Source organism: Zonotrichia leucophrys, chromosome Z, assembly GCF_028769735.1.
Source record: "Zonotrichia leucophrys gambelii isolate GWCS_2022_RI chromosome Z, RI_Zleu_2.0, whole genome shotgun sequence".
NCBI lineage: Eukaryota > Metazoa > Chordata > Aves > Passeriformes > Passerellidae > Zonotrichia > Zonotrichia leucophrys.
This window is the reverse complement of record NC_088200.1, coordinates 56,619,265-56,646,529: the sequence shown is the minus strand read 5'-3', so window position 1 is coordinate 56,646,529 and position 27,265 is coordinate 56,619,265. Positions and strand designations below refer to the sequence as shown.

Sequence of the window (27,265 nt, the reverse complement as noted above, 5' to 3'; positions counted from 1 at the left end):
GAGAGAAAGAGAGAAAGAGAGAAAGAGAGAAAGAGAGAAAGAGAGAAAGAGAGAAAGAGAGGTGAAGCACATGACACAAGGGACAAAAAGGGACAAATGAGGGAACAGCAAAGCATGTGACAGATAAAGCCCACATGAAAGACAGAGAGTATGTGAGAGAGAAGGCAACATGTGTGTAAAGATGACAACATGCAGAAGGGAATGAAAGATACATATGAGATGAAGTGTACAAAGGAGGGAAAATGCATGCAAGAAGAAACACAGAAGTGGAAGCAAAGGTCAAAGCACAAGAACAAAGTGACAGAATAAGAAAGGGAAGTTCAGAGTTACAAGGGAAAAAAAGGCACATGAGAGAGGCACAGCACAATATTCAGGCGAAAGGCAGGAGAGGCAAAGCACGCAGAAGAAAGCAAGCACTGGATAGCAGGGAAAGCATGAGAGGGAATGTACATGCAAAAAACATACAGAGTCATTTAGGCTGGAAAAGACTCTTAAGATCTTTGAGTATAACCATGAACCCAGGTCAAGTCCACCCCAAACCATGTCCCTAAGTGCCACATCTGCACATCTAAGTACCTCTAGGGATGATGACCCAGCTACTTCCCTGGGTAGCCTGTTCCAGTGCCTGACAATCATTTCAGTGAAGAAACTTTTCCTTAACATCCTATCTAAACCTCCGCTACCCCAGCTTGAGGTCACTTCCTTTTGTCCTATGACTTGCTGCTTGGCAGTAGAGACTGACCCCCACCTAGCCGTAACTTCCTTTCTGGTAGAGAGCCTCCTTTTCTCCAGGCTAAATAATCCCATTCTCTAAGCTGCTCCTCATAGGACTTGTGCTCCAGACCCTTCACCAGCTCCACTGTCCTCTCTGGATATGCTCCAGTCCCTCAATATCCTTCCAGTAGTGAGGGGCCCAGAACTGGACAAAGCACTCAAGGTGTGCCCTCACCGGTGCCAAGTACAGAGGGACAATCACTGCCCTGCTCCTGCTGGCCACACTATTGCTGACACAGGCCAGGATGCCATTGGCCATTGAGACCCACCTGGGCCTTTGATGTTCTATGAGTACCCCCCTCCCAGTCCTTTCCCACCAGGAAGCTTTCCAGCCATTCTGCTCCCAGCCTGTAGGTTGTTGTGATCCAAGGGTAGGAACCTGGAACTTGGCCTTTTTCAGTATCATACCACTGGCCTAAGCCCATCAATCCAGCCTGTCCAGATCCTTCTTCAGGGTCTTCCTGTCCTCCAGTAGACAACACTTCTACCTAACTTGGTGTTGCGACTTAATCCCCTTGTACAGATCACTGATAAAGATACAGATGAGGGGCAGGCAAAGCAAAGCACATGAGAAAAAGGCAAAACCTATCAGAGAGAGAGAGGGAAATGTGGGTGCAGACATAGAGAGAGAAGAAGCTTCACAGTGAGAGGGGGAAGAGATGCGGGAAAGGAACAACAGAGAGGAGGAAGAACAACTGGAGATAATGACAGAGGGGAGAGAGGAAGGGAAGCCACTCTGCTTTGGGAAGGACTCTCAAAAATGCTTGAAATACAGATAGGAAATCCCCAAGAAAGAGGAAATGCAAATCTAAGAGGGAGGAAAAGCAGGTTCAAGATAAGCCAAAGCAGGGTATGGCTGGGGCAAGCTCTACAGATTTAGAAGAAAAACTATATAGGTGGAAAGGATAGAGAACGAGTGAGAAGAAGAAAGCACAAGTGAGACATTGCAAGTTTAAGGAGGCATAGTGCATGCAAGAAAAGTATGTCTGTCAAGAGAATACATACAAAGGAGAAAGTAAAAGATAAAGGGACATAGAATGAGGGAGGGAAGTCCTAGAGAAAAAGGCATGTGAAAGAAGAAGGGTGAGGGAGAAGATGAGGAGCCAGGTAAAAGATTTAACAAGGGGCAGAGAAGGACAGTGCAAGTAGTTTGGATTTGAAAGTATCTGTGTGCATGTGAAACCTGGAAAATTTGTGAGGCATGGGAAGGCATGCAACAGAGGAGAAAAGCTGCAAAAGGGAAAGGAAGACACAAAAAGGATAAACAAGATACATAAGGATGCACAAGAGAAAGAAACAAGAGACCAAAAATGCACAAGAAAGCAAGAGAAAAACAAAGCACATTCAAATGACAGAGGGAGAGCATTTGCATGCTTGCAAGAGGGAGAAAGTGCATGAGCAATGAGAGTTGCATGCGTGAGAGGGGGAAGCATACAAGGGGGGAGATGCAAAACGGGAACACTCAAAAGAGGAGAGAAGTGTGCCAATCAGGAGAAGAGCATAAAGGTGAGGGAAAAAGGCGAGAGAGAGGGAGAAATGTGTGTGAGAGAAGGGGAGAAGTGTGTGAGAGAAGATGTAAAGAGCACATAATGCAGGAGGAACACATACATGAGAAGGAGCAAGCATGACTGAGAGATGGAAAAAGTGAGGAAGAAAGAAGGGGAAAAGCCTGGATGGGGAAGTGTGAGTGAGGAAGTGTGTGAGGAGGAAAGCTCATGCAGAAGCATGAAACAGGAAGAAGCCTGCTTGTGAGGTGCAGAACCATGAGAGTGACAGGAGGGCACTGAGGAGGAGAGCACGAGAGTGGGGAAGCCCAAGAGAGAGAGGCAAGCATAGCCAGGACAGGAAGCACGAGAGGCACAAATCAAACACATGTGGCAAGTAGGAAAAGTCTGCATGTAAAAGAGGCAGGAAACCCAAACACAAGGGATGATGAAAGCACAGCCATGAGAGACAGGCAATGTGCACAAGAAGGGTAAGTGTCTGACAGGATAGGAAAGCAGGAGGGAGGGGGGTGGAGAGAAGACAGGTGTAGCACCATAGACAGAGAGAGACTGACACAGTGAGAGAGAAGAGAATGAACAGAGGTGTCAAACCACATCCAGGTGCCTCCGTTTTACTGGGACACTTCATATACATAAAAAAATGTTTACTCCTGTAATTCTATGCTTTCCATCTTGGTCTGTCTCAGTCTGCATGCAGCGGTCTTGTCTCGAATGAAGTGTGAGAGGGAGAGATGTGTTGCACATGCAAGCGAGAAAAAGTATGAAAAACAGGTGCAAAGTGTGTCCAAGAAAGAAGAGAAGTTTGGGGTGGGGTGCTGCTGGCAAGCGGATAACAAGAGAGGGATACGGAAGATACCAAATAAGCTAAAGAAAAAGATACAGAAGAATGAGACAAGAGACAGCAGGCAAGATATAGAGAAGGACAGTGAGTCAGAGACAGCAGGAAAGCACACGGGAAAATGAAATCTTCATTTTTTAGCAGCACCAAGCTTCACAGCTCTTCATCTGCTATCAGCTGGGCTGACTAATCAAAATTTTCTTACATGGTAGTGTAGAAAAATCTGATGCCTTCTCCATACAAACTTACTAAAATTCCTCCTATTGCAGAATTATGTGGTTGTTTTAGTTTTCCTCTGTTAAGTTCCAGTAAGCACAGTTCAGTAACAATAGGAAGGACTGCTATAAGTTTATTTACAGACACAAAACTTATCCAACCTTTCATTACTATCTTTTCAGGTCCTTTTAGAATCCTGCTAACAGTTTCTGACTACACTGTCATTATTCTCTGAGGATATTCTACATGCTTACCACTGGAACACAAAACTTCCCCTAGGCTACTCAGGTCTAACACAGTTAATACTGATTGTCTTAATATATTCAATAGGCTTTGCATGTATTAACATTTAATGAACTCTTTTGTGCAAGCAACTTTGGGAAATCTAACCATACAGGATGGCAGAAAAATGCTGTCTCACAACACAGAGGTTCCAAACAAAAATAAAGAACAAATACTTTTTGTACAGCAAAGTGCTACTACATACTTGCACTGTAGGTAGTTGCAGTCTAAAGATGCAATGAGAACTATCAACTCAGCTATGTGCTCGAGCAAAAGTCACATGAAAACCAGAAGAACAAGAGGAAGAAGACAATGTAACCATGACAACCTCAAACCAGAGCTTGGGCAGAAATAAAAAAGATTTTCAGAACCTTTTCAATTCAGTATTACCCACAAAGAAAAAGTGATAGACCATTTCAATTTAAAAGTGTAGCTGATATTACTCAAAGTGGTCTCTACCTAAGACTGCAGTTCTGCTGATGAGAACAAATCTCATAGCAATTGCAATAAACAGCATCAATAAGACCATTTAAAGCCAAGTGAGTAAGTCTCAATGATTTGGGCAGTAGCTAGCACACTGGAGGACAAGTTCTCAATTAGGGTCAACAGTCATTACTGGAAAGCAAACCTCATGTTGGATATGCTAACTCCACCAAAAATTAGATTTTAATTTTTTAAGTTCTAAATCTATTCAGACACTTAATTTTATCTACAGAAAGCAAAAATAACCTAACCTACCCCCAATCTGTTTACTCATAAAATCTGTGCATACAAGTTTCCTTAATACTTACATAGAAAGTGCTTCAGCTCCTAAAACTGATTAATGGAGCAAAAGGATGATATTCATTTTGCAAATGGCTTGGAGGTAACTTGTTATTTGTTTATAACAGAAGCAACCCTACTTTGCTCAATCACTTTCCAATTAGAAAATACTTTTCAACACTGAAAGTCACGGATGCCTGGAGGAAGCCTCATAGGAAAAATCAGTGTCTCAACAACATGAAAAAGGAATGACTGAAGAGGTATCCATCACAGAGTAGTAACAAAGTCCAAGAGAAATCTTCAGCCATCTCTACAATGACAGCATTTCAGGAAAAACATGTGAGCAGAATACTCCTCTAGCTCATGGCAATAAAACCCCCAGCCCAGTTTTAGCCAACCACTTCCAGATTTCCATGCATTATCAACAAAGAAGTAGATGACCTCTGTATTTCTTTTTATTTATTTAGAGAATGAGACTGCTACAGTATAACAGATAACAAATATTACAATTTTAGAGAATGCAGCAGCATATACTCATAGATGCCAACATTTTTTCAGCTTACACCTTGTTCAGCTAATCTAAGTAAGACAGAATGAATTTAAACAGAAGAATTAAAAACTGTTTGTATAAAATATCAAAGGGTTCAGTGGAAAATGTTTGGACTGTCCTTTGTCTTTAAGGAGACACTTTCTACCTAGGACTCAAAAAAAAGGTATTGAAACACTCACTGCATGTCCACCTTATGTCAGAAGGAAAAGTTTTAATGCATTAACGTGGGTAGTGAATGGGGCGCGTCTTAGATTGCAAATGGGGTTGTCTATTCTATTGCCATCTCTTAGAGGTGGGGCAGTTATCTTCTCTTAATTAGGCAGTTTCCTTTATCTTTTCCATGACCCATCCTCCCTCCAGGAGATAAATTCTGTTAATGGGCCACTGAGTCTCCCTGCATGACTGATAAAGTGCTATCATCCCATTGTGAGATGCTTCGTTCAGGGGGAGGAGCCAAGCATTCCTTCCAAAATATAATCTGAGATACGGAACACAACAGGCAGCCTCTTCCCACTGGATTCCCACAGGAGCAGCTTTCTTCTCCACTGGATTCCCAGAGGAAGACCAGGCCCATCTACACCACCACTGGACCTTCAGAGGAAAATCATGCCTTTCTACAGGATCCCTGCTCCAACAGATCCACCCCTGTCACTGCAGGAGGACTGCAGCCACCATTCAATCAGACTGCTACCAACACCCTGATCCACGGGGTGTCAGGTTGTATTCTGACTCTGCCAATGTTGGTTTGTATTACTGCATTTTTATTTTTCCTGATAAAGAACAGTTATTCCTACTCCCATATCTTGCCTGAGAGCCCCTTAATTTCAGAATTCTAATAATTCAGAGGGAGGGAGTTTACATTTTCCATTTTAAGAGAGGCTCCTGCCCTCCTTAACAGACACCTGTATTTTCAAACCAAGAAGGGGGACTCAATCAATCAAACACATTAGGCTGAAGATAGCAAAAGCTGATAAGAACTGCTGAAATTCCTTCAGCTAGAACACCTTCCTAATTCTGTTTAGATCAGCATCATAAAAGAATTCAGAGCAAAATTTAAGTTTGGTGTGCCAGTGCTCTACATTAACAGAGTCAAGGCATAACATTAAAGTTATGCAACTATTAACACCCTCCTGTTGGGCATACATCCATTTTTGCTACCTGAAAGCCATTTGCTAATGTGAAAGCACTGTTACAACTTTTGATATCTGAGGAACAAAAACTAATAGGCATGCAGGCTTCTAGTGCTAGGAAACACCCACCAGTTCACCCTGACACCTAACTAACTAAACCAACTAAACACAGATTTCAATGTGCTGGTAATCTGAAAACTATCACGATGCCTAACTGAAGAGTGGTAATTACACAACACTGTGAACATCACCCACATGACAATTTTGTTTGGGTAGGAGCTCGGAAACTGAATCCATATGGAGTGTACTGCACAGTGAGGTCATATAATAGAGGTTAAATTATCCAACAACACAGCCCCTTTCCAGTTTTAAGGAGCGAAAACCCCAAAGTTCTAATCCAGATCAGAGCAATGGAGTGGTCACTGTAAAAACTACCGTTTATAAGAACCAGATACTCACAGGAATTTATGCAAGTCACACACAGAACACTTGGTTAAGTTCAGGCATCAGTTTAATCAGTACTCCCCATCTCAAAAATAGTTTCAAGAGTTATTGTACAGTTTCCATGGAGATTGAACCTAAAGAGTTCTTTCTATTTCTGTCTGTGAAAATCCCTTCACATTTATTCTGCCAAGTTTCTCAGGAGAGGCTGAACGATTAAAAGTGGCAGTAATATCCATGTTAGTGTCTATCACATGCCACTTAATTATTTTAGAAGCACATTTACCTTTCCATATGAGGAGAATATCTTATAGTTTCACGAGTTTATTCAGATGAGAGCAAATTGTTTAAGGACTTCCAACTACATTTCCACAGCAAATGTACTATCTGAAAACATCCTTATCTTCTATTCCACCTTATCATACCAGCAAAATACTGGTATGATACATGGGCTACATGTATCTAATGCACTTTCATCTCACAAGTAGGTTCCTAATGTTTTATCACATCTCCATAAGCAAACTGGTATTTTCTGATATTTTCCTAGCCTAGTCCAGACTAGGAAAAGTGGACATTTAGGTGAACTGATAAACTATTGAGATGCTGTCGAAATTCCATCCGAGGGCCTGTCACCAGTGGTCAACCACAGGATGTCACACAGGGGCCAGTACTGCTTAATGACTTCACTAATGAAGTAGGTGATGGGGCAGTGCCCCCTCAGCAGGTCTGCACAATACACAACTGGGAGGAGTAGTTTGTGCGGGAGCTGCCTCAGCAGATGGTCTGCTACTACTCAGGGGCATCTTGACAGGCTGGAGAAATGGACTGACAAGAAACTCAAGATGTTTAACAAAGGGAGATGCCAAATTCTGCACCACACACCAGAACAGGCTTGGGGCTGACCATCTGGAAAGCAGCTAGGTAGAGAAGGACGTATGCCATTCCTGCTGGACAACAAGTTGAGCATAAGCAAGCAATGTTCCCATGAACCAACCCAAGGCCATAGTGCAAAAAGTGGAACCAGCAGGTTGAAGAAGGTGATCTTCCCTCTCTGTTAAGTAGTTGTGAGATCACACTAGGGTTCTGGATCCAGTTTTGCGGTCTCCAGTACAAGACAGACATGGGTCTACTGGAGAGAATGCACTGAAAGCTCACAAATATGTTTCAGAGACTGGAGCATCTGACAAAGTGAGAGGCTGAGAAAGCTGGGACTGTTTAACCTTGAGCAGACAAAGTTTGGCAGGGTTCTCACCAACGTTCATAAATGTCTCATGGGCACAAGAAGATGTACTCAGACTGGTGCTCAGTGAAAGGATGAATGATACACAACAAATTGCCCTTCAACACCAGTGAACAACTGTTTAGCTCCTGGAACAGGTTGTTCAAGAAGACCCTGGAATATCTCTGCCTGCTCTGACTGACCCTCCTTTAAGCAGGAGGGCTGGACTCCAGACTCAAGTATTCTGTGACTTCATAAATGCAAAGTGCCAAGAGAGGGAAATGAATGTATGTGTACTTGCACCTATGCAGGGATGCCCAGTGCAAGAAGGTCTGGTAAGCCAACTCAACTGATGCAGCTGTTAATTACATGGACTCTACTAGAGTGGTTGAAATTAACAAAGACAGCCCTGGAATCAGGCTTTTCTATCCAGGCCAACCTCCTCAGATGCAACAGCTGTTAAACAGGCTGCAGAATGCAAGGCTCTTTGCTAAGAATGATACTCCTAGAGTGGTTCTGGGCACATCTTAATCTTGCTCTCAGAACCACAATCAAAAAGCAGAGGTTTGAATTCCACTGACCAAAGCATATTGCTATAAAGCAGTTAGTAAGAAGCTTTTATAAAGAACACCCTAAAGCATCTAGCAATTTTTTAAAAAAAGTTCAGTGTCCCATACACTTAAGAAAGCACATGAAGTAGCCAACCCCCTGCCTTCTTCTTCAATTTCAGTTTTGGTTCCCAGGAGTAACAAGCAAGTAATAAGAACCATTTGGACAGCAATGGCAACGCACAAGAATAAAAAACAAAAAGCCTATAGACCAAGTTCCGAGCAGATTAACATATCAATTTAAGCAAGTCCCAGCAGCTAGAGGTTCCAGTCCATATTTATGGACTGTTTCATTGAGGAAACAATCTTACCAGTTGAAGGAAATTAACCTTAGAATGGGTAGAGACACAAGCTGCTTGATGGAATCTACTTACATAAGTGATGTGGGAGTTACTGGCCGTAGCTACCCGCTTGAGAGCAGGTTAAGCCAGCTCTGTACCTGGCAACACTACTAGCTGAGATTTAATCTGCAAAGATTCAACCAGGAAAATATCAGAACAACAAGAAACACTACTGTAGAGGCACATTATTTGAAGCAATATTAAACAAGTACAGACACTCAAAGATTTTGTCACCTAAAGTTTTTTGTTATTTTGTTAGAAGGGCTTTCCAAAACATGCTGTATGTTATAATTTTCTCTTCATTGTATGTTAGTGTTCATCACAGTCTGCAGTCTAGGTTTTAAACAATAAAACTGCAGTTCTTTAAATTACAGAAGCTAAATTTTTTTCTCCTCCTTCCCCAGAGAATGCCACCAAGGCAGTGCTCTCTACTCTGCTTGAAATCCTCCAAGCTCAAACCAAAAGTGCCAGTTCAAAAGCACCTACAGTACCACGACGAAGAATGGAGAGTTAGACTACAAGAAAAAAATTCAACATGGCAGAAACACAGATGTGAACTCTCAAAACAGCACAGAGCTATTTTAACAAATCACACTAGAGGTATAAAGAAATTGGGAAAATCAGGACATTGAAAGAATGCAAGCAATACCCAGATTCATGGGTAACATTTATCAGAAGACAAGTGGCAACACTTTCTATATGTACAGGTTCACTGTTTTGTAAAATAGAGTGAAAGAATGGAGAACACTTGAAGAGTTTGGACACTGGAAAAATGTATTGATTGAGCAAAGCAGTAACTAAAGCTAAACTGGGGAGCATTAGAAATAGAGTTATAACTCAGTCTGGTGTCAAGTCAGCAGGCAGTAAGGAAAATTCAGAAAAGGGCTTTCTAAGGTTACGCAAATCAAAACAACAATATTTAGTGTACTCCACATATACTCTTGCTGAAGCAAAAAAATGAACAGGGTGAATGAACAGAGAAAAGCCTGGCTTTCAGAAGTATTATATTCAAACACTAGTACTTAGACCAAAGTATCAACCTATTTAAGACCAAAGACAACTTCAGGGTAGCTGGCCTCAGCCTAAGAGGTAAGGTTCTACAGTGAGTCTCAACTTACACTAAGAAGTGCATGAGTAGATCAGTACAATGGCCCAGCACTGGTCCGCATAAATCCACAGCAACAAGAGACTGCTAGACATCTTTACAGAGACATGTAGCAGACAGGCAAATCAGTGAACAAAGGTTAATAATTCTGAATACCTCTTAGGGGCCTGTTAATCCAGAAAAATGGACACAGTGACTGGGCACAAATTTAGTCTGGTACAACAGGTCCCTCCGGGCTCAAAAACCTCCACTGGTCTGTGCAGTTTTGTCAGCTGGTGATCCCATCTCCCTACACCTTTAACGAGCCAACACAAGTACACAGTGTAGGTGTAGCACAAAACAGAGAAGCAAAAGGAGGAGAGAGAATCCAGAAAACAAAAAATCACTGACAGAGTGAGACCAATGACACTGTGTAGCTAAAAGGGAGTCAGAGGTTTATAGATGTTGACAAGTAAGGTAAAAATTTGTGATAAACTAAATACTGCCTAAAATCCCACCTACTGAGCCTACCGTAATATTTTTACAATCACTAAAAGAAAGTAGATAAAAGAGAAAAGACTTTGAGATGGTAAGAATTTTATCACTGTCAAATGTCAATTCTGTGAAAATTCATGAAGTTTTGGCATTTGTACATTGATATGATACAATAACTCCCCTATTTAAACATATTGTACCACACAGTTTAAATACCCTGAATGATGAGTTAAAAGCAATTTTAGAGAGTCCAATCAGATGTTATATGCACACTCCTAAATTACATTAGCTTTTTACAACCGTCTTAAAATTCTAATTCCAATGCAATAATTCATTTTACTTTAAGTCATCCACTACACAAGATACCGAAAGAAGTACAAATATTTTAGCTACAAATGACTGCAATAACCTAACACACAATAATATTTATGTGTTTTATTTATAAAACTTGGCATGTCACTATGTCCTAGGACATTCAAAGAACATCATGTTAGTTAAGTTTGAATTCTATTCTAATACTTTAAAAAGCCCTTCTCAGGTCTCAAAAGGTTTCAAGAAAAAATGTTTTTAGGCAGAACATGCTGTCATAAAAAGAAAACAAAAATTAAGTAATTTAGCACAGCAAACTGAGAACTCATTAAGAAACACAATTAGGAAAACATGCATGTATATTCCCAAAGCAAAGCTTCTGCAGATAAAATGGAACTGGTTGTTAAGTTAGGTGAACTTATACTAAAAAAAATTAACATGCATTTTTTTAATACAAAACTAACTTTCAGGGAAAAAGACTATGTGAACAAAAATTTCTTTGCAAACATATACACTTTATAGATGGTGTTTATAACTGCAGTGCATAGAGTAGCATGCATAGAGTAGCATTACTTTAGTTCAAAAATTATTACCTCCTAACTTCAGAACTCAAGTAGCAGAGCAGATGGACGGCCCAAAGGAAAGGTCCCGCGTATGTGGCAAATGCTGTGAGGAAGATAGCTGGTATCTCCACATAGCTGTCTAGTCCCACAAAACCTGCTGAAATGTCCACAGTAGCAATGCCATTTGAATTTCCCTGAAAATAGGGATAAAATAGTAAATATCCAAATACCTACAAAGATACATTTTAAATACATTAGAATAATAGTAATTATTGCCCCCATTAAGGGCTTACTCTTTGAATTGCTTTACAGTACAGCCATATTCTTTACATCTGACTTTCAATAATATAGCTTACCAAACAAGTGCTTTTAACTAAAATTTACAGATTAACAAAGGCATAAACAACATGCTACTTTGTCAGTCTTATTTTTTCTGCAAATTAACATGCTTATTGTTTAATAAATTACATTAAAAAAATAAAGAATTTTAAATAAACAGCTCCATTTGCTGATTTCAGACACATCAATGAAAAAGATGCATTATTTTTGTCACACAAGGTTAGAACACAAAATTTTAGGTCTGCTGCCTAAAATTACACCAGGAATAAATATTTCTTGCCCTTAGAGACAGCAGGACTCTAAATTAGAGCTGTAATGGAACATTACATCGCCCACCTGCCTGCCTCACAGCACAAGTTCCTGCCTGTAAACAGATTAAGACAGGCAAATTTAGAGAGGCTTCACCTTCTCAATTCCCTGTACCACATAAGATTGCATTGAAATAGACCAGAAGTCAGTCTATATAGCCTGAATCATCAATAAGAGGCATTTAAAACTACCAAGAGAAAAACAGAAGGAACATACAGCAATTAAAGTACCAAGAGCTGTCAAAATCTGGCATGTTTTACCTAGTTTTCTTTTCCAGTGACCAGGACCACTAAACAACAAGAAACAATGTAAAATTGAAGGAAGTATTTTCCATTGAAAATCCAAAAGTACTTAACTTTACCCAAATACCTAAAATAACAAACACACCCTATGATTAAGGCAGAATATTTCTTAAATTAAAAGGTCACAGATAGGTTTCCTCAGACTAGTGAGAAAGCTCTCAGATATTCTTGCTGTATCCTGAGAAACTGATCAGTTTCTACAGCACTGATCTTCTAACAGCCATCAAACCCTCTTCTTCCACCTACAGAATCCCAGAACAACATTAATGTAAGGACAGCTGTCACCATCAATAGCCTTGGACTCAATCCCCACAGAGCATATGAGGAGTGGTAGCTCTCCATTTCCCTCAAACCTGACCTCAGGTCACCTGAGTGACTGCAGTCCTCTTGAACTGCAAGTTAACCCAGCAAGGAAGTGCTATCATCAAATACACATTTCTGTCACAAAGCCCAGAGCACACAGGGAAGCATAAAAGATAGGCAGCTCTTTTAGGTACATAACTAACGAGGCATCAGCAAAAAACCCTATTCCTGAGACAGCTCTAAAACCTAAGAGAAAAAAGGCATCTGTGTTGATGGAACCATTCACAGCCCATTATGAGTAGCCACCATCTCCATCAATCTCACCATGAAGATAAGGTAAGTACTCTGAGTGCTGAGCAAGGTGCTGCTTCTCAATAAGCTACAGTCTGAGAGGGACAGGTAGGGAAGGAACCTGCTTTATTTTCCTCCAGTCCCTGTCAACAGCAGCAGGTCTTTTGCCCACCTCATCTACTTATTTTTCATTGCCCTTCACTGCATGATGCATACAGAGTAGAAAAGCTGAGATATTAGGAGATCCTTCCTGCTTATGTCATGAGGAGCTGAAAAGTCTCTTTACACTGCTTAATCCTCACGCACATGGTTGGTCTTCGGCATCTTGGGGCAACTCCCCATGTCACTGTATATGCGAAGAAGCAAGAATAAATGCTGCTCTGCAGCGCATGTCACTGGTCCTACAGACCTGGTGCAGGCAAAAATACGTACTTCCCTATGGAAGGTAGTCAAGGCAAGCAAGGAAGTTGGAGGAAGGAACAGGTTCTCCTTCTCCTCAGCTCCCTGAGTCCCCTCACCACAGGGCTCACTCCATCTGTCTTTGACTTTGTTTAAAGTGACATAGCTGTAGAACAAGGACGCACACATTTGGATCCACACACAGCTCCAATCACACTGCGAAGTGTCCAAACATCTTATTCCTACTGTGAATCTGAGTCTCATGGATACTACTGCCACTGTTCTACTGGAAGAGTCCCAGTGAGTAGGAAGAAGTATTTTTTTCTTCACATTAAATACCTTTCTCTAAGACAAATTCATGTATTTACACTAAATTTTCAAAGCTATAAATTCTAATATGCCACACAATAATAAATAATTGACAATTCAGAGTGCCTCCTTTTATTTTAACATACCACTCTAGTATTTCAGAAAAGATTGGCCAGAAAGGTTCTGCTGTCTCCAGACAGACCTTAGAGGTTTCAAGACCCTGAGCCATCTCGTTTGACCTCACAGTTGACACTGTTCTGAAAATGGGACTGAACTGTGAGTCCTTTCCAACATAAATTATCCTACAATGCTTTCAAATCATAACAAGAAAAAGTTAAAATCACTTTAATAGTCACTCAGTCCATCTCTTTACTTAAAGGCAAGTCGAATTAGATCCAAATAATTCTAAATATACAAACCTATTTTGGTTTCTTCTAGTGATTAAGAAACACCAGAAACTGGAATTGTATTTTCTTTCTCCAATTCTGCAGATATACTGCTGCAAGCATGGCAACAAAACTCCATAAGACTAATAAATAAATACATCGAATTTTTGTTCATTTATGAGCATTCACACAAGGAAACAACAATATTTTTAGCAATATTTACAGCAAAATAAGTTTTTTATGAGCTGGGCTATTAAAGAGAAAAAAAACCCAAGTAATTTATTTCTATTCTTACTGTATTTTAAGGACAAATAGTAACGACAAAGATACAACATACTTTTGGGAAATGACTGCTGAGTTATGAGATGTACACAAGTTAGGAGAAAACAATCAATTATTCAAGCTGATTGCAAAATTCATCAAGAGACTCTCAATCTTGCAATAATATCCTGATAAATAAGCAGTATTCTGACTAAATCTATTAACTTCATCTATTTTTGACAATACTGGAATATTTTAAACTTTCCTTCACTTCATCAATTCACACAAAGTGATAAACCAAGTCCTTAATTACTAAAACAAGACTAGAAAACAAATTGGGTTTACCCAGCTCCACATTAATAAGACAACACTTTATCCAGACAATCTCTAGAAACCTCCAAGCATGAAGACTACACAACCTATGTGAGCAACCTTTTCCTCTGCTTAATATTCACAAAAATCTTACTAAAATGCTGGAAAAATGACATTTACACATAGCCTTCCCATTTAATTTACAACTGTTCAACAGATTTGCCTTTTAGATCCAAACTGCAAGAAAGCAGAAAGGGACTTTGGTTCTGCAAATGAAGATAAGCTGGGAAAAGAGTGTGAAAACAAGGCAGGTGAGAGCAGTAAGTCAGGACTCTTCAGTGGCATGACCACATCAGACCTGGATCCAGAAATAATGATCAGGGCTAGATGTAGCCCAGGGATTGCAAGTCTGTAGTGACAAGGCAAGTTCAAGATTAGGCCAGAAAGCCCAGCCATCAGGTCCAGGTCCAGGTCAGGATCGAGAAAGTTTAAGACAGGCACACACATACCTGCTTACACAGCTGGAACAAAACACAGGTGGTAAAGCATCAGATTAAAGCAGAACCAGAATGGAAAGAAGAGCCAGGCCTTTCCTGCTGCTTTTCTACATCAGCTCCTCTCTCAATCAAGGACATGACCCTGAAGTCTGCTAACTAAACTGAGACAAAAGATGCACTCAGGGCTCAGACACAGACGAAATGCAGAATGTAAAACCAAGTGTAATATCAAGGTATTTGTCTTCAACCCATCCTTAATTTTTTTCCTATTACATTCAAAATTAAAAAGTTAACTTCCACACCCAGGCACTTCATTTTTCCCCCCATGTTCTTCAGTTATAGCAACTGATTAATAAAAAGTAGTATCTGTTCCTGTCAGCCTTGCTTATTCTGTACACTTGGGATTTTTGCAGATCTACTTCCATGAAGTCTTGAAGGACTCTACAATACTTTTTTGAAAGAACAGTGCCTCATTCATTAAATATGCTATCCTGAACAAGGCTATTTTTACTATCACATTCAAAAGGCCATCACTTACAATCCACACTCAGCAAGACAGAGCTACTCCTTTAGTCATTATGTAACATATCGTCTACCAAGACTTAATAAAGACTCAGCAACATGGGCAACTCTCATTTACTTCACAATCACACCAAGACATGTGCAAAAAGTAGTTCTCCAAACCTCTCTCCTACTTCCAGATGGAAGCATTCCATATCTCATTTATTTTTTGCTTCTCCTGCCTCATTTAGCCAGCACAGTATAAATTTAGCATTCAATGTGATCTACATCACCAGTGAATTTCAGTGGTATTCAGTTTTTGTATTTCAACCATAAGCCTGCTATTTTTTTGTATGCTGCATTACATCTTTATGTCTGTCTGGAAATTAAAACCTTAGCATCACTCTGAACTCAGTAAGCTTCATACTGAAGCTCTAGTGACCACAAAACTTGGAGAAATAAAGGAAGACATTTAAATCTACACCAGCAGTACATATCACACCTAATAATACAGTTGTGCTTCCTTTACATCTCTCCCCTAGAATTCTAGCATAAGTATTGCTTGCTCCTGAGGCAGTAAACAAATGACTGTTACCAAGAGCAAGCTGAGCAGAGGTCAATACTGAAAGGGAGAATTTGATGGACTCCTCCCTTCAGAAACAGCCCAGCTGTATTTCCTTTATGTTTATTCAGTGTCTGAGAACAAACCATACATGCTCAGTCTGAAAGACAACCCTGTCCTAACTCAGTCCAAATGTATGAACTCAGCACTGATGGTCATGGACAGGACAGGTAGATCCTAAACCTGGGACACCTGAACTGTACTCAGTAAGAACACGGTCACTCCATGGGGAGGCACAGAAGTAAGGTGGGCATCTGAATCTGCTTGTCACTAAGCAAAGATCCTCCTGGTTTTCCCACAAATAAAGAAAAAAGATCAAATGGCTTATTCAAACAAGTAAAATTTGTTACTGAACCTGTATGGGTACATCCAGACCTCCAGCCTCCATCACTCACTTAAGCAAGAGCTGGAGAATGTACAAAACCATGGAGAATCATCTCTAGCTTCATCTGAGTCACTTGCCTATAGTACTCTCAAGACACATGAAGAAAGTTTGAGTGCCTGTATTTGTCAAAGGAGGTGTGAGTAAACAGGAAGAGGTTACCTCCATGTGTTTGGGAGCCTGGCGTCCCAGGGCAGGGGATTTTTCAGATTTTTTTTCCAAAAAACACAAAATAGCATAAATATTGGTAAAAGCTCACCTGTTGTATATCTGGTATGGAACCTGCATCTATAGTCCAGTGACTGGCAGTTCATTATCAGTATAAAGTTGCCAGTTAATTATGTGTCACAAATAAACTAAAGAAACATTTCAATTCTGATTTTCAGCTGTACAGAGTGAGCACTTTTCCCTTTGCAAGAAGTCATTAATCTCTAGACAGAACTCAAAGGAAAGAGAAGAAGACATTCAAATACATTTTTAAAAAAACTAATAATGAAGAATTTGGTTTTGTATGTCGCCAGCTTTTTGATTTTCCCAGATAATGCAGATCAGAATGCCACAAAACAACATAAAAGAGGCATGAAATTACACATCATTTTTGGAAGAAGTTCCTTCCGTCCTTGGAAATATGGACCCAGACTGGAAAAACTATTCTCAGCATAAACTGAGAAAAATTTACAAATTTAAGAGAGAGCATTAATTAGATTTTGAAGCACCTTTGTAGCCTCTGTCATTTATGAACTACCAGCTCAACCATTCTACTTTTCTATGCTAATATTCTGCATATCAGATAACTTTTTTTCAATTGTGAAATGCAAAAAAAAGGTCCCTCTTACCCCTGTATGAATTAATTTGCTTCTTTCCATACCTTCAGAACAGTTTTTTCATCAGAGAATGAAAGAACAAGCCAACATCTAAAGATGGGTATTTTGGTCAAACTCTTAATCTCCACCCTAAAAAGGCATCTAATATAAATGTACTTACAACATTTCTAAAAGAGAACCAAAAACTTCTTTTCTAAGGGGGTGGGGGGGGGAAGAAAATTCCATCTGACTTGACCCTTAAAAGCTGTTGTTTTTTCATCAGAAGATTTGATTTCTCTATTTCTGAAACATTTCTAAGATGTTCTGAAAATAGAAATACAAAAAGAGAAATAAAGAGAAACAATAGAGGAAATCCATCCTGTTCTATTACAATTCATTTTTCATTTTAATCAGCCTTGGGCCTCATGAATAGGCATGCACCTTGGTTTTTGTGAACCAACACACAAAAAAATTCTAGAAGACTGTTAGCATGTTCTTCTGAAATTGATACTTTTTTAAAGGGTACTGTGCTAAAGAATTTCTCAAAACTTTTGCTAAGCCATTGCTATTCAAAATAATATTTTCAAAGCTGTGATGGGACAGAAAAAGGCAGCTTCTTATCTGGGCCTGTTCTATTTCATACACAGCAGCAGGAGAAGCAACATGGGGGAAGAGCTTTGCTGTGCTTCTAACAGAAGTTCTGATAGGTAAGTATCACCCAGATCACATAATTTTCCAGATCTTACAGTGACGGGAGATGCACAAAGACTCATCTGAAATCTGGCTCATAATAGAGCAATGGAGAATTTCTCATTTATGAGATTTGGATGCTGTGACTCAGCAACATGTCTATGTGGAAGAAACTCCCCTGTCAGATCTAATTTTTCAAATATCCTGAAGTTTGCTGAAATCTGTATCATACTTGAAATTATCACTTCCAAAGGAAACACTTTTAGAAGAAATGTCAAACTTGCCAGCAGAGTGATAGAACCTAGGCAGATGCTCTGAAACTGCAGGATGTGCAGTAACACAATCTGCAGTCACGTAAAATGGAAATCACTTCCAATCTTCTAAAAATGCAAAAATTCCTCAATCGCAAGGGTAGTTAAAACTGCAAAACATTCATAACGAAAAAGAGCAGTCTTCCCCCTAACACCAGTTTAAGACCACTAGAAAGCTGAAACAGATGTTACTAGATCATGTTATCTTCTATTGGTCTTGCATAAATATGTTTTTACTGGTATAGAAAAAAAACCCTTGACACAGCACAGTAAAACAGAAAGATGTCTCAAGCTCTTCATAGCTCTAATAGCTCATTTCTGGAAGATGTTTATAGCTGCTTCAAAGTTGATGTAAATTCTTCCAGAAAAGTTAGTCCAAAGTTTTTTGCATATCGTTCAGAGCAGAAAAGACACAACATTTCATCTGCCACATTAAACTTCCAAAACAAAACTATTACTTTAGGAAGCTTTTGTTTTCCTTTCCATCATGCAGTACTGGTTGAAGATACATGGGCTACATTTATCCAAGGCACATTCACCTCACAAGTACTTTTAAGTATCTGCTTAGGCAAACAAATGGATGCAGTCCAGGCTAGGAAGCTGGACAGTCATGTGGACTGGAAACTGCTAAAATGTTGAGTTCACAGGGCTGCCGTCAGCAGCTTGAAGTCCATCTGGAGGCCAATCACTAGTGATCAGCCACAAGGACTGACGATGGGGCTGATAACTGTTTAACATCTTTACCAATGACCTGGGCAGTGGGCAGAGGGTTCTCTCAGGAAGTCTGCACACAATACACAACTGGGAGAGTGGCAGATACAGCTCATGGGTCGGCTGCCATCAGAAGTGCCATCAGAGGCACCTCAACAGACTGAAGGAATGAAATTACAAGAAATTCAGCAAGTTCACCAAAGGGAAATATCAAATCTAGCACCTGGGGAGGAATAAAATCATGCCTTTGGTGACACTGGGAACTAACCATATGGAAAGCAGTTTGGAAGAGATCAGCCAGCCATTGTCCTTTTTGCACAAAGACCAACAGCATCCAGGACTCCATTAAGCTATATAAGGGATATCTCTATTCTCTCTAATAAGCACATTTGGGTGCCTGGGTACAGTTCTGGGCTTGCCACCATGGAAAAGCCAAGGGTGTGCCAGAAGAAGTCCACGGAAGCACCACAGATGACAGCAGGAATAAAACACATGTCATACAAGCAACTCCCTGGATCTTTTTACTCCCAAGAGGAGAAAGCTCAGCAAGGATCATAACAATTTGTATAAATACCTGATGAGAGGAAATACAGAAAATGTAGCCAGACTGACTTTTCTCACTCACCCAATAGTGACTAGCAAAGGAATGAGAAGCAATACACAGAAACAGAAATGGAAGAAGTTCTGATTAAAATCAGAAAAAGCTTTTTTTACTAGCTAGGGTGGTCAAGCCCTGGACCAACTACCCAGGGAGCTTGCAGAGTCTTCATCCTTTCAGGCATTTGTAATAGGGATGGACATAGTTCAGACCAACCTGGTCTGTTTGATCTGCTGATTCATGTCAGGGTCAGACTGGACTAACTGATCTCCAGAGGCATCTTCCAGCTTCAACTCTCCTGTAATTTCATGGTACTGTGAAATTCTCAGCAAAGTATATCAAGAACTCAGCATCACTGGAAACATGAACCATTTGCCGCTTTATGAAAAAATCGAAACCATTCTTTTTTAGTCTCTTTTCCACTACGATTTTCGTGCCAGCCTCCCCACCATTAAATTTTCGGTAGCTCTTATGGGTTGGTACCTCAGTACAGAGACAGCTCTGTCTTCAGCATTTTGCCAGCTGCACTAAGGGGTGCTCTCAGAAGACTGTAATCAAAACTGACTGCCTGAATAGTAACATTCAAAACATGCAAAAGCCACTCAAGCAAGACATGCTAGGCCCTCTGAACAGGAAAAGTGGGGACAAAGGGATGAATCATGATGATCTTACCCGCATCAGCAGTCCCCTAACTGGACATACACTACTCTCAATCAAGCCAACCCTCAATCTGCAGTCATAGTAGCCTAAGCTTGACCAGAGTTTCCACATCCCCAGCCATGGCCCAGAGGTAGACAATGGAAGTCCCACATTGAAATTTTGCAAACCCCACCTTTTAAACCTGATTCCCAGGTTAACAAATGCTCTCTTTAGACAGCCTGTTACGCTAAGGTTCCAACAATACTAGACGTAGAAAGATCCTCTCCAGCTTCAGTGCAAAGCAAAGTTTTTGTGGAACTGCAACCTTATTTGCAATGCAGAGACTAGGTTATTGAAGTTAGTAAGGCTCCCCAGGAAAGAAGGTATCATTTGATGTAGTAAGAAAGAAAAGTAGTTCTGGTTCTCATAAGAGGTATTACAAACTACAGCACTTTCTTTCAGTCTTAAACAGTATATAGACCTATCGTAATTCTCAATAACCAGCGACAAAAGCCACTTGTCTTTTACTGGTATTAATCAACTCAGATGACATTTTTAAAGTAATTATCATCTGAAAAATACTTAAGAGGCCCATTAACAGACCAAAATCATCTGGGTGCAGCTCTCTGATCTTTTTAACACTTTTGGAAATCTACAATGAGGATAAGACACTAATGAATGCATCTTTCCCCGATTTTGAAAATTAAACATTATTAAAGCATTTAGCAACTAAATCATTCTGAGAACTCAGTAAAGTCTTCCACTGTAATATTTAGTTAGCATTTTATTTACAATGGGCAATATTTCTCTGAAAAACTACTCCATCTCCCACCTCTGCAGCGGAGAGAGTATTCAGCTTACCTGAAAATAGAAGAAAGCTTGGCCAAACCAGTAGTGCATGATAGTAATCTGTGCTGCATCAAATTTCAATGGTATCCAAATATATTTTGTCATCATTGTCTGAATCAGCAGACAAAATACCAAGACTGGTAAATTGTGAGGTCTAAATAGAAGAGCTGCCAGTAGAACCAATCCACTATATACTTCCCATAATCCTGTGCTCTTCGTGCTGGAGTCTGCAGAAATAACCTGTGACTTTAGTAAATCTTTAGTGCCAGTGAAGACTATGCCAAGAACAAAGACATAAACAAAACGAGCTTCAGTAATCCCCCTAAAGAAAAAATAAAATTGAAAAAAAGTTAATAAGTAAATATACCAGAAAGATTAGTTACTTACTAATACTTACTTCAGAACCTTTCAAGAGAGGTCAAGACCAACCAATTCTGCCAAACAGGTTAAATCCAAGGGTAGTATTTTTGAAATCCCTAAGCAATTCCATTACAAAAAAATGTACGTTTTAACTTGTAAGTGTAATTAGCACTTACATTATCTTCAAACCACTTATAAATTCATTTGCCTCTTAATTTCCAGTGAAAGCCAGCTTCTGATGGAAACACAGCATGCTGTTCAAAAAAGCTGACAAGAAGGAGGATCAGTAAGCTTACAAACTGTAACCTTATATTCTAGAAGTGCAAGGTCTGAGAAACTAAGACTAAAAGAAACTACAGCAAGTCATCTGATCCAACCTTCCTGCTCAAGCTTCAAACAGGGCACACTGCACAAACTAGAGCATGTTGCACAGGATTGTTTCCAGATAGTTCCTGAATATCTCCTGTGAGGGAGACTTCACAACATTTCCACACAATCTGTTCCAGTGTCTGGTCACCCTCACAGTAAGGAACAACTTCTTCATATTCAAATTGAACTTCCTGCGCATCAGTTTCTGCCCATTGTCTCTTGCCCTTTTGCTTGGCACCACCAAGAAGAGCCTGGTGGTTCTCTGACACCTTTCTTTCAGAGACATTGCTGAGGTTGTCTCTCAATCATTCTCTTCTCATGGCTACACAGGCCCAGCTCCCTAAGCTTTTCCTCATTCAAGAGATGCTCCAGTCCCCTAACCACTTTCAGAGTCCAGCCACGAACTCACTCTAGGACCTCTACGTCTCTCTTGTCCTGAGGAGCTCAGAACTGGACACAGCACTCCAGATGTGCCTCACCAGGGCTGAGCAGAGGGACAGGATCACCTCCCTCAACCTGTTGGCAATGCTCTCCCTAATGCACCCCAGGGTCCCATTGGCCTTCTTGGCCCCCAGGACACACTGCTGGCTCATGGACAGCTTGTTGTCCACCAGGACCCACAGGTGTTTCTGCACAGGGCTGCCTCTCAGCAGGTCACCCCTCTTTCTCTGACCAACTCTCCAGCCTGTTGAGGGCTGCCAAGATCTAAGTGTCCACTCATCCAGTCCACACTACTTGAGCTTGTCTATAAGGGTTGAAATGTCAGAAAAAGTGTTGAAATCCTTGCTGAAATCAGGGTAAACAACATCCACTGCTCTCCCCCTGTTCATCCCTATAGTTGTTTCATAGCAGAAGACAGTCAGGCTGGTCAAGCATGACTTACCTTTATTGAAAGCCCATGTAATAGAATACTCAACTGCAAAAGTAAGGTATGGAAAAGCAGCTCTCTGAACTACTAAGCACTTCTGAAACTAAGAAGTAGCTAAATGAGCTTGGCTTGTGCTCTGCTAGATGTAGCAATTCCAACTAAAAACAAGAGAAGGTCCATTTGGAGGTTTTAGTAGCAAAAAATATAGAGTATACCTACTATATTTCCCTCATATTAATGTTTATCTGACTGGCTTCTCATGTGTCACAGTGAAAAGACACTTCATGTGGCTTAAAATTAAGCACGCATCACAAAAATTCAATGCTGGTTACCTACAACTTACAATTCTATTCCTAAGAATGTAATTCCAACCTAGAACATCCCATCCACCTCATCCCCTGACAAGCAGTGTTCAACATCTTGTTAGAAACAGATACTTATCTGCTGATGAACTTACTTTGAAATATCTTTGCCACCATGTTGCCATGGAAATGTGACATTTCCAATAGCTGCCCGGTAACTGTAGACTCCCAGGAGCCCAAGTGCCATAGCAATTTTTGAAACCAGGGAGCATCTTCTTTGAACCAGAACGAAGATCATAAGAAGGGAGACTGCAGCCAAGAAGGAGAGTTCAGATTTATGTTCAGAGCTAGGAAAAAAAACCAAACAAAAAAAAACCCTTTAAAACCAGTAATTAGTGCTAAACACATTTGATAAAGCCTTAACTACAGCACTGTATTAAACAAACTGTATTAATTAATGCAGCACCAAATTAATCACTGCAATGGTGTCTGTTATGAACTTTCCAAGAGGTATGGTAAAATATTTTAGTATTTTTAGAAAAGCAGTTTTATTAATGAGGTTTGCTATTCAAGCATGCATATTAAAAGTGTAATTATTGTGTTCCACCATATGCTAGTTATTCTGTTAATTATATAAAACTGAGCTGCATATTGCATAATGGAAAAGGGTCTACTGCTTTTAAACTACAGTTTTGTAACTTATACATTTTGAAATGGTGTGTTTTTCTTATACTACAGTATTTTATTTTCTAGCACTATACAAATATTTCTGCACTACAGGATTAGAACTGTCTTTTGAAATAACTACATATGTATTTGCTTCATTTTAGACACATTACCTACCATACCACCTATAGAGCACATTATCTACCCAAAATGACCAAAAATATACTTACATAGTTTAAAACAGACACAAACACACACACACAGACTCGTTAGCACAATATGATTCCTTTAAGCAACTGCAGAACATTGTATTCTGTCAATACATTCAAGAGACAGACAGAAAATTTGCATCACTGGCAGAGAAGATCACAGATACAGCTTGTTTGTTTGTTCCTCTGCATCTTAAATAGGTAACACTCATTCCAGAAACAAGGGCATTCCACTGAGCATGCTGCCAGTGATATATATTTAAATCTTCAGTAGTAGGAGCCAGCAATGCAAAATGTAATAGGGTAAGGCAAAGATCTGCACCCACTCCTTAACATGTAGCTTCAGAAAGCCTGCTGTAGTCCAAGAACTGCCAACCCATGCCAGAAAATATTCCCAGTATCCCAAATAATATAAAACCACTAATTTTGTTAAATCTGCCTTCAGTTATGAACAACATGTAGATTTTCCATAGCCCATACAGCTAAGGGCTCCATCTTCTGTTTTCCACAACTCAAAATACCATGATAAAAGATCACTAACTTCAAGAAATCAACAGTGTGCCTGGGCTGTTAGCTCCATTGAATTCAATCACTTATGAAACTTCAGTTTTATCTCTGATTTAATAAAAATTAATGTACTTCAAAAACAAGTTTACTTTCCTGTTCCCCAGTATACACTTTATCAGGAGCTTGATCAATAGCTGTTCCAAGTGTGGTGCTTGAAAAGTCATGGAGGAAAGGTTGTAGGGCAGATAAATTGTCCTGGTAGTTCTGCATGCAGAACCCAGTCAAGTAGCTTGTACACCTTAACAAAATTCCCAAGAGATGAACTATTCTCTGAAACCCAGTGGAGAAAAGTGAGAGGCACAAAATCTAGAATACTATGAAACAGAAAATGTAGTCTTGATGTTTCTCCTCCCAATTATTCTTCCTCTACACATGGAGAGAGCAGAAACAGTGGACTCCTGCAGCAACCTATGAAGGTAACACAAGCACCACCTTCTTTATGATCAAAATGTAACTAACTAATTTAGTAGCCACTTTTCAAATGAGCACTTACAGAAAACTCTAACCATTCTGGTTATATTCTCCTTGGCTAGTCATTGTGTGAGAGCAAGACAAATTAGGGACAAATAACAGCACAACCTCATCATCATCTTTGTCTCTTTATCTAAAAAACTCAATACACATTGAGTTTACATTCTTAACTGCTAGCACAGGGATTAACACACATCTCATGTCCAGGTCTTCTTGTAACAGTCTCCTGTGATCTTGTTTGGAATTTTTTTGAATCATATAAATCTGCTGGAAAAAACCCTACCCGCATGCTTCATAGCATTTGCTGACGAAACAAGGAAAGGATTTACAGACAGCCAAGTCAGGTCAGCACAAATCACCTAGTGTTTTAAGGTTTTTCCAGTCAAGGTTCTTACAGTTAGGCAGTTAAAAGCACATGCAATTAGCGTATATTTTGAAAGATAATGGAAAGTTCTACATGGTTTTGATAGTCTTGTCAGAAATACAAGCACAAACAACTATTCTGATCTCAGCTGCCCTGTCCTGGGTTTTGGACAAATCACAATAGTGAAAGTGAAGAACCAATAGCCCCCTGAGAAGAAAATCTGGTGAGAAGGGAAGGAAAAAAGAGCACTTTGGCTCTATCTTCCTACTGTAACAGCTTGTTAGGTCTACACTCATACTTCTGCTAATAAAAGGAAGGTTGAAGACATTTTCTTCCACTGTTTGTACCTCACCTCATTACTGCAAATACAAGTAGAGTGAAACAAATTGTAAATGTGCATGATTAAAAACTTAAGTGGACGTGGTCTTTTTAAATTGTTTTTTTCATTTTACAACCAAATACACAAAAGTCACAAGGTGTGCTAGCTTTGAGGGGAAGGGCATTTGGGGGTGGTTAATATATTGTTTAAAGAAAATGTTATCATCTTCCCATGCTGATGCTTCTTGTCACTTCTCTTCAAGCTGACACTTCCATGGAGGAAGTACATGGAAGATACTTTCAAGTATCAGCGCTGACCAAGATTAACAGCCAAATAAAGCTAACTGAATACCAACCAATCAAAACGAAAACTTGACTTCCAGCCAAGATTTAGATTGCATGTTTTCTTTCATTTCATCTACTGTCTGATTTTCTTTTGCTTTTTGTCCCATCAAAGTATTTTTCGGGTTTCACTGTCTGCAAGTAACAAAGAACATTTTCCTTATTTCAGCACTGCTGAATGCTTTCCTAGTAGCCAAATTCAACACACTATAGATAGATTGATTTTCTGTGTTTTGATGCTTACATGAAACAGGAAAATCTAGACAACAGTCTCTCTGTTTTAAATGCTGAGCCCCTTTAGCACTGTCTAGTTAAGCAAAATCCTAGTCTGAGCATGAGCACAGATGTCCAGAAAATAAATACAGAGGAACAAAAAAAGAGGGCTGTTTGTTCATTAGTTTATCTTAGAGACAAAACAGAAGGCTGGCTAGAAAAAGTCTGAGTAGCACAAACTCAAACTAACAACAGCACACATGATCTAAGTAAGGTTCCTAATTCTTACTAGTAAAAAAACATGCTATTAAGACATAACTACACCAATTAAACTAATACTAAAAATAGAATAACAATCAACCTTATAGATTAGCAATGTGTTTTGGGAAGAAGAGTAAATGCTTTATGCAACTCAGTTTATCACCAACTTTTAATTCATGCTATTCATCTCAATACTGATCAAATCACTAGGGAAACAGACATCTCTACAACCCTAATATCATGTGAAGGAGAAGAAACAAAGATGTTAAAACCCCTGACCGAAGAAAATGCAAGCATGCTAGCCAAATAGGAATTCCCAGACACTTTACAGACCACAGGATGTGTAAAGATTTAGCTGCATCATTGACTAACCTTTCCAAAGCTTGTTCAGTGAGCCACAACTCAAAAGAGTCATACACTCAACTACATCCCATCATTCAAGTTCAAAAATTGTCATACTTCAAATATTACTAATCTTTTAACTCCATATTGCAACCGAAGTTTATGTCACCATGGACACCTACATAATATTCTCCTGTTAGGCTGAAAATTACTCCGTTGTTTTAGCCAATATGTAGTCCCACAGCAGCCTGAGCGAACATGTGCCAGGGCTGCCAGGGCTCAGTTCTTTCATTTGGTCTCTAAACACAGAAGAAGTAGTTGCACCAGTGAAAGGGAGAAGGCAGAACTGTGACAGTGACAGTCCTAATCATACATCCTCTTAGCTTGCCATGGCACAACACTCTGAACTGTTGCATAAGCTTTTTAAGCCTCCCAGAGTACAAGGCAGGGAATCATTGCTTCTTTCTCAATTAGATTTGAAAGGCAAGTGAGTTTTGTAAGGAATGCTTCACAACAGCAGAAAGAAAAAACTGTTTGTCTGGAGCACTTCAAAAGATGCAGACACTTCCACATTCTCTTCTTACAGTAATTCCAACAACAGCAGTGCTGACTTGTATACATTTCCCATCCTGCATTCCTGTTACTAAGTCAGCCCCATTGCCTGCCAAGACTGATGGTAAAT

The 27,265-nt window shown here is 39.8% G+C and overlaps 1 protein-coding gene across 2 annotated transcripts in view; it reads right to left on the bottom strand.

Annotated features, from left to right (window-relative positions):
• The window catches only part of PIGG (phosphatidylinositol glycan anchor biosynthesis class G (EMM blood group)), a 78,521-nt gene that overhangs the window by 18,706 nt on the left and 32,550 nt on the right, over positions 1-27,265 (bottom strand). For both annotated transcript variants that reach the window (XM_064736359.1, XM_064736360.1), the window contains 3 exons: positions 22,986-23,177; positions 20,944-21,253; positions 11,148-11,311 (listed from right to left, as the gene is read on the bottom strand). In XM_064736359.1, coding sequence (XP_064592429.1) covers positions 11,148-11,311; positions 20,944-21,253; positions 22,986-23,177 — 666 coding nt within the window. The remainder of the gene's footprint in view (positions 1-11,147; positions 11,312-20,943; positions 21,254-22,985; positions 23,178-27,265) is intronic.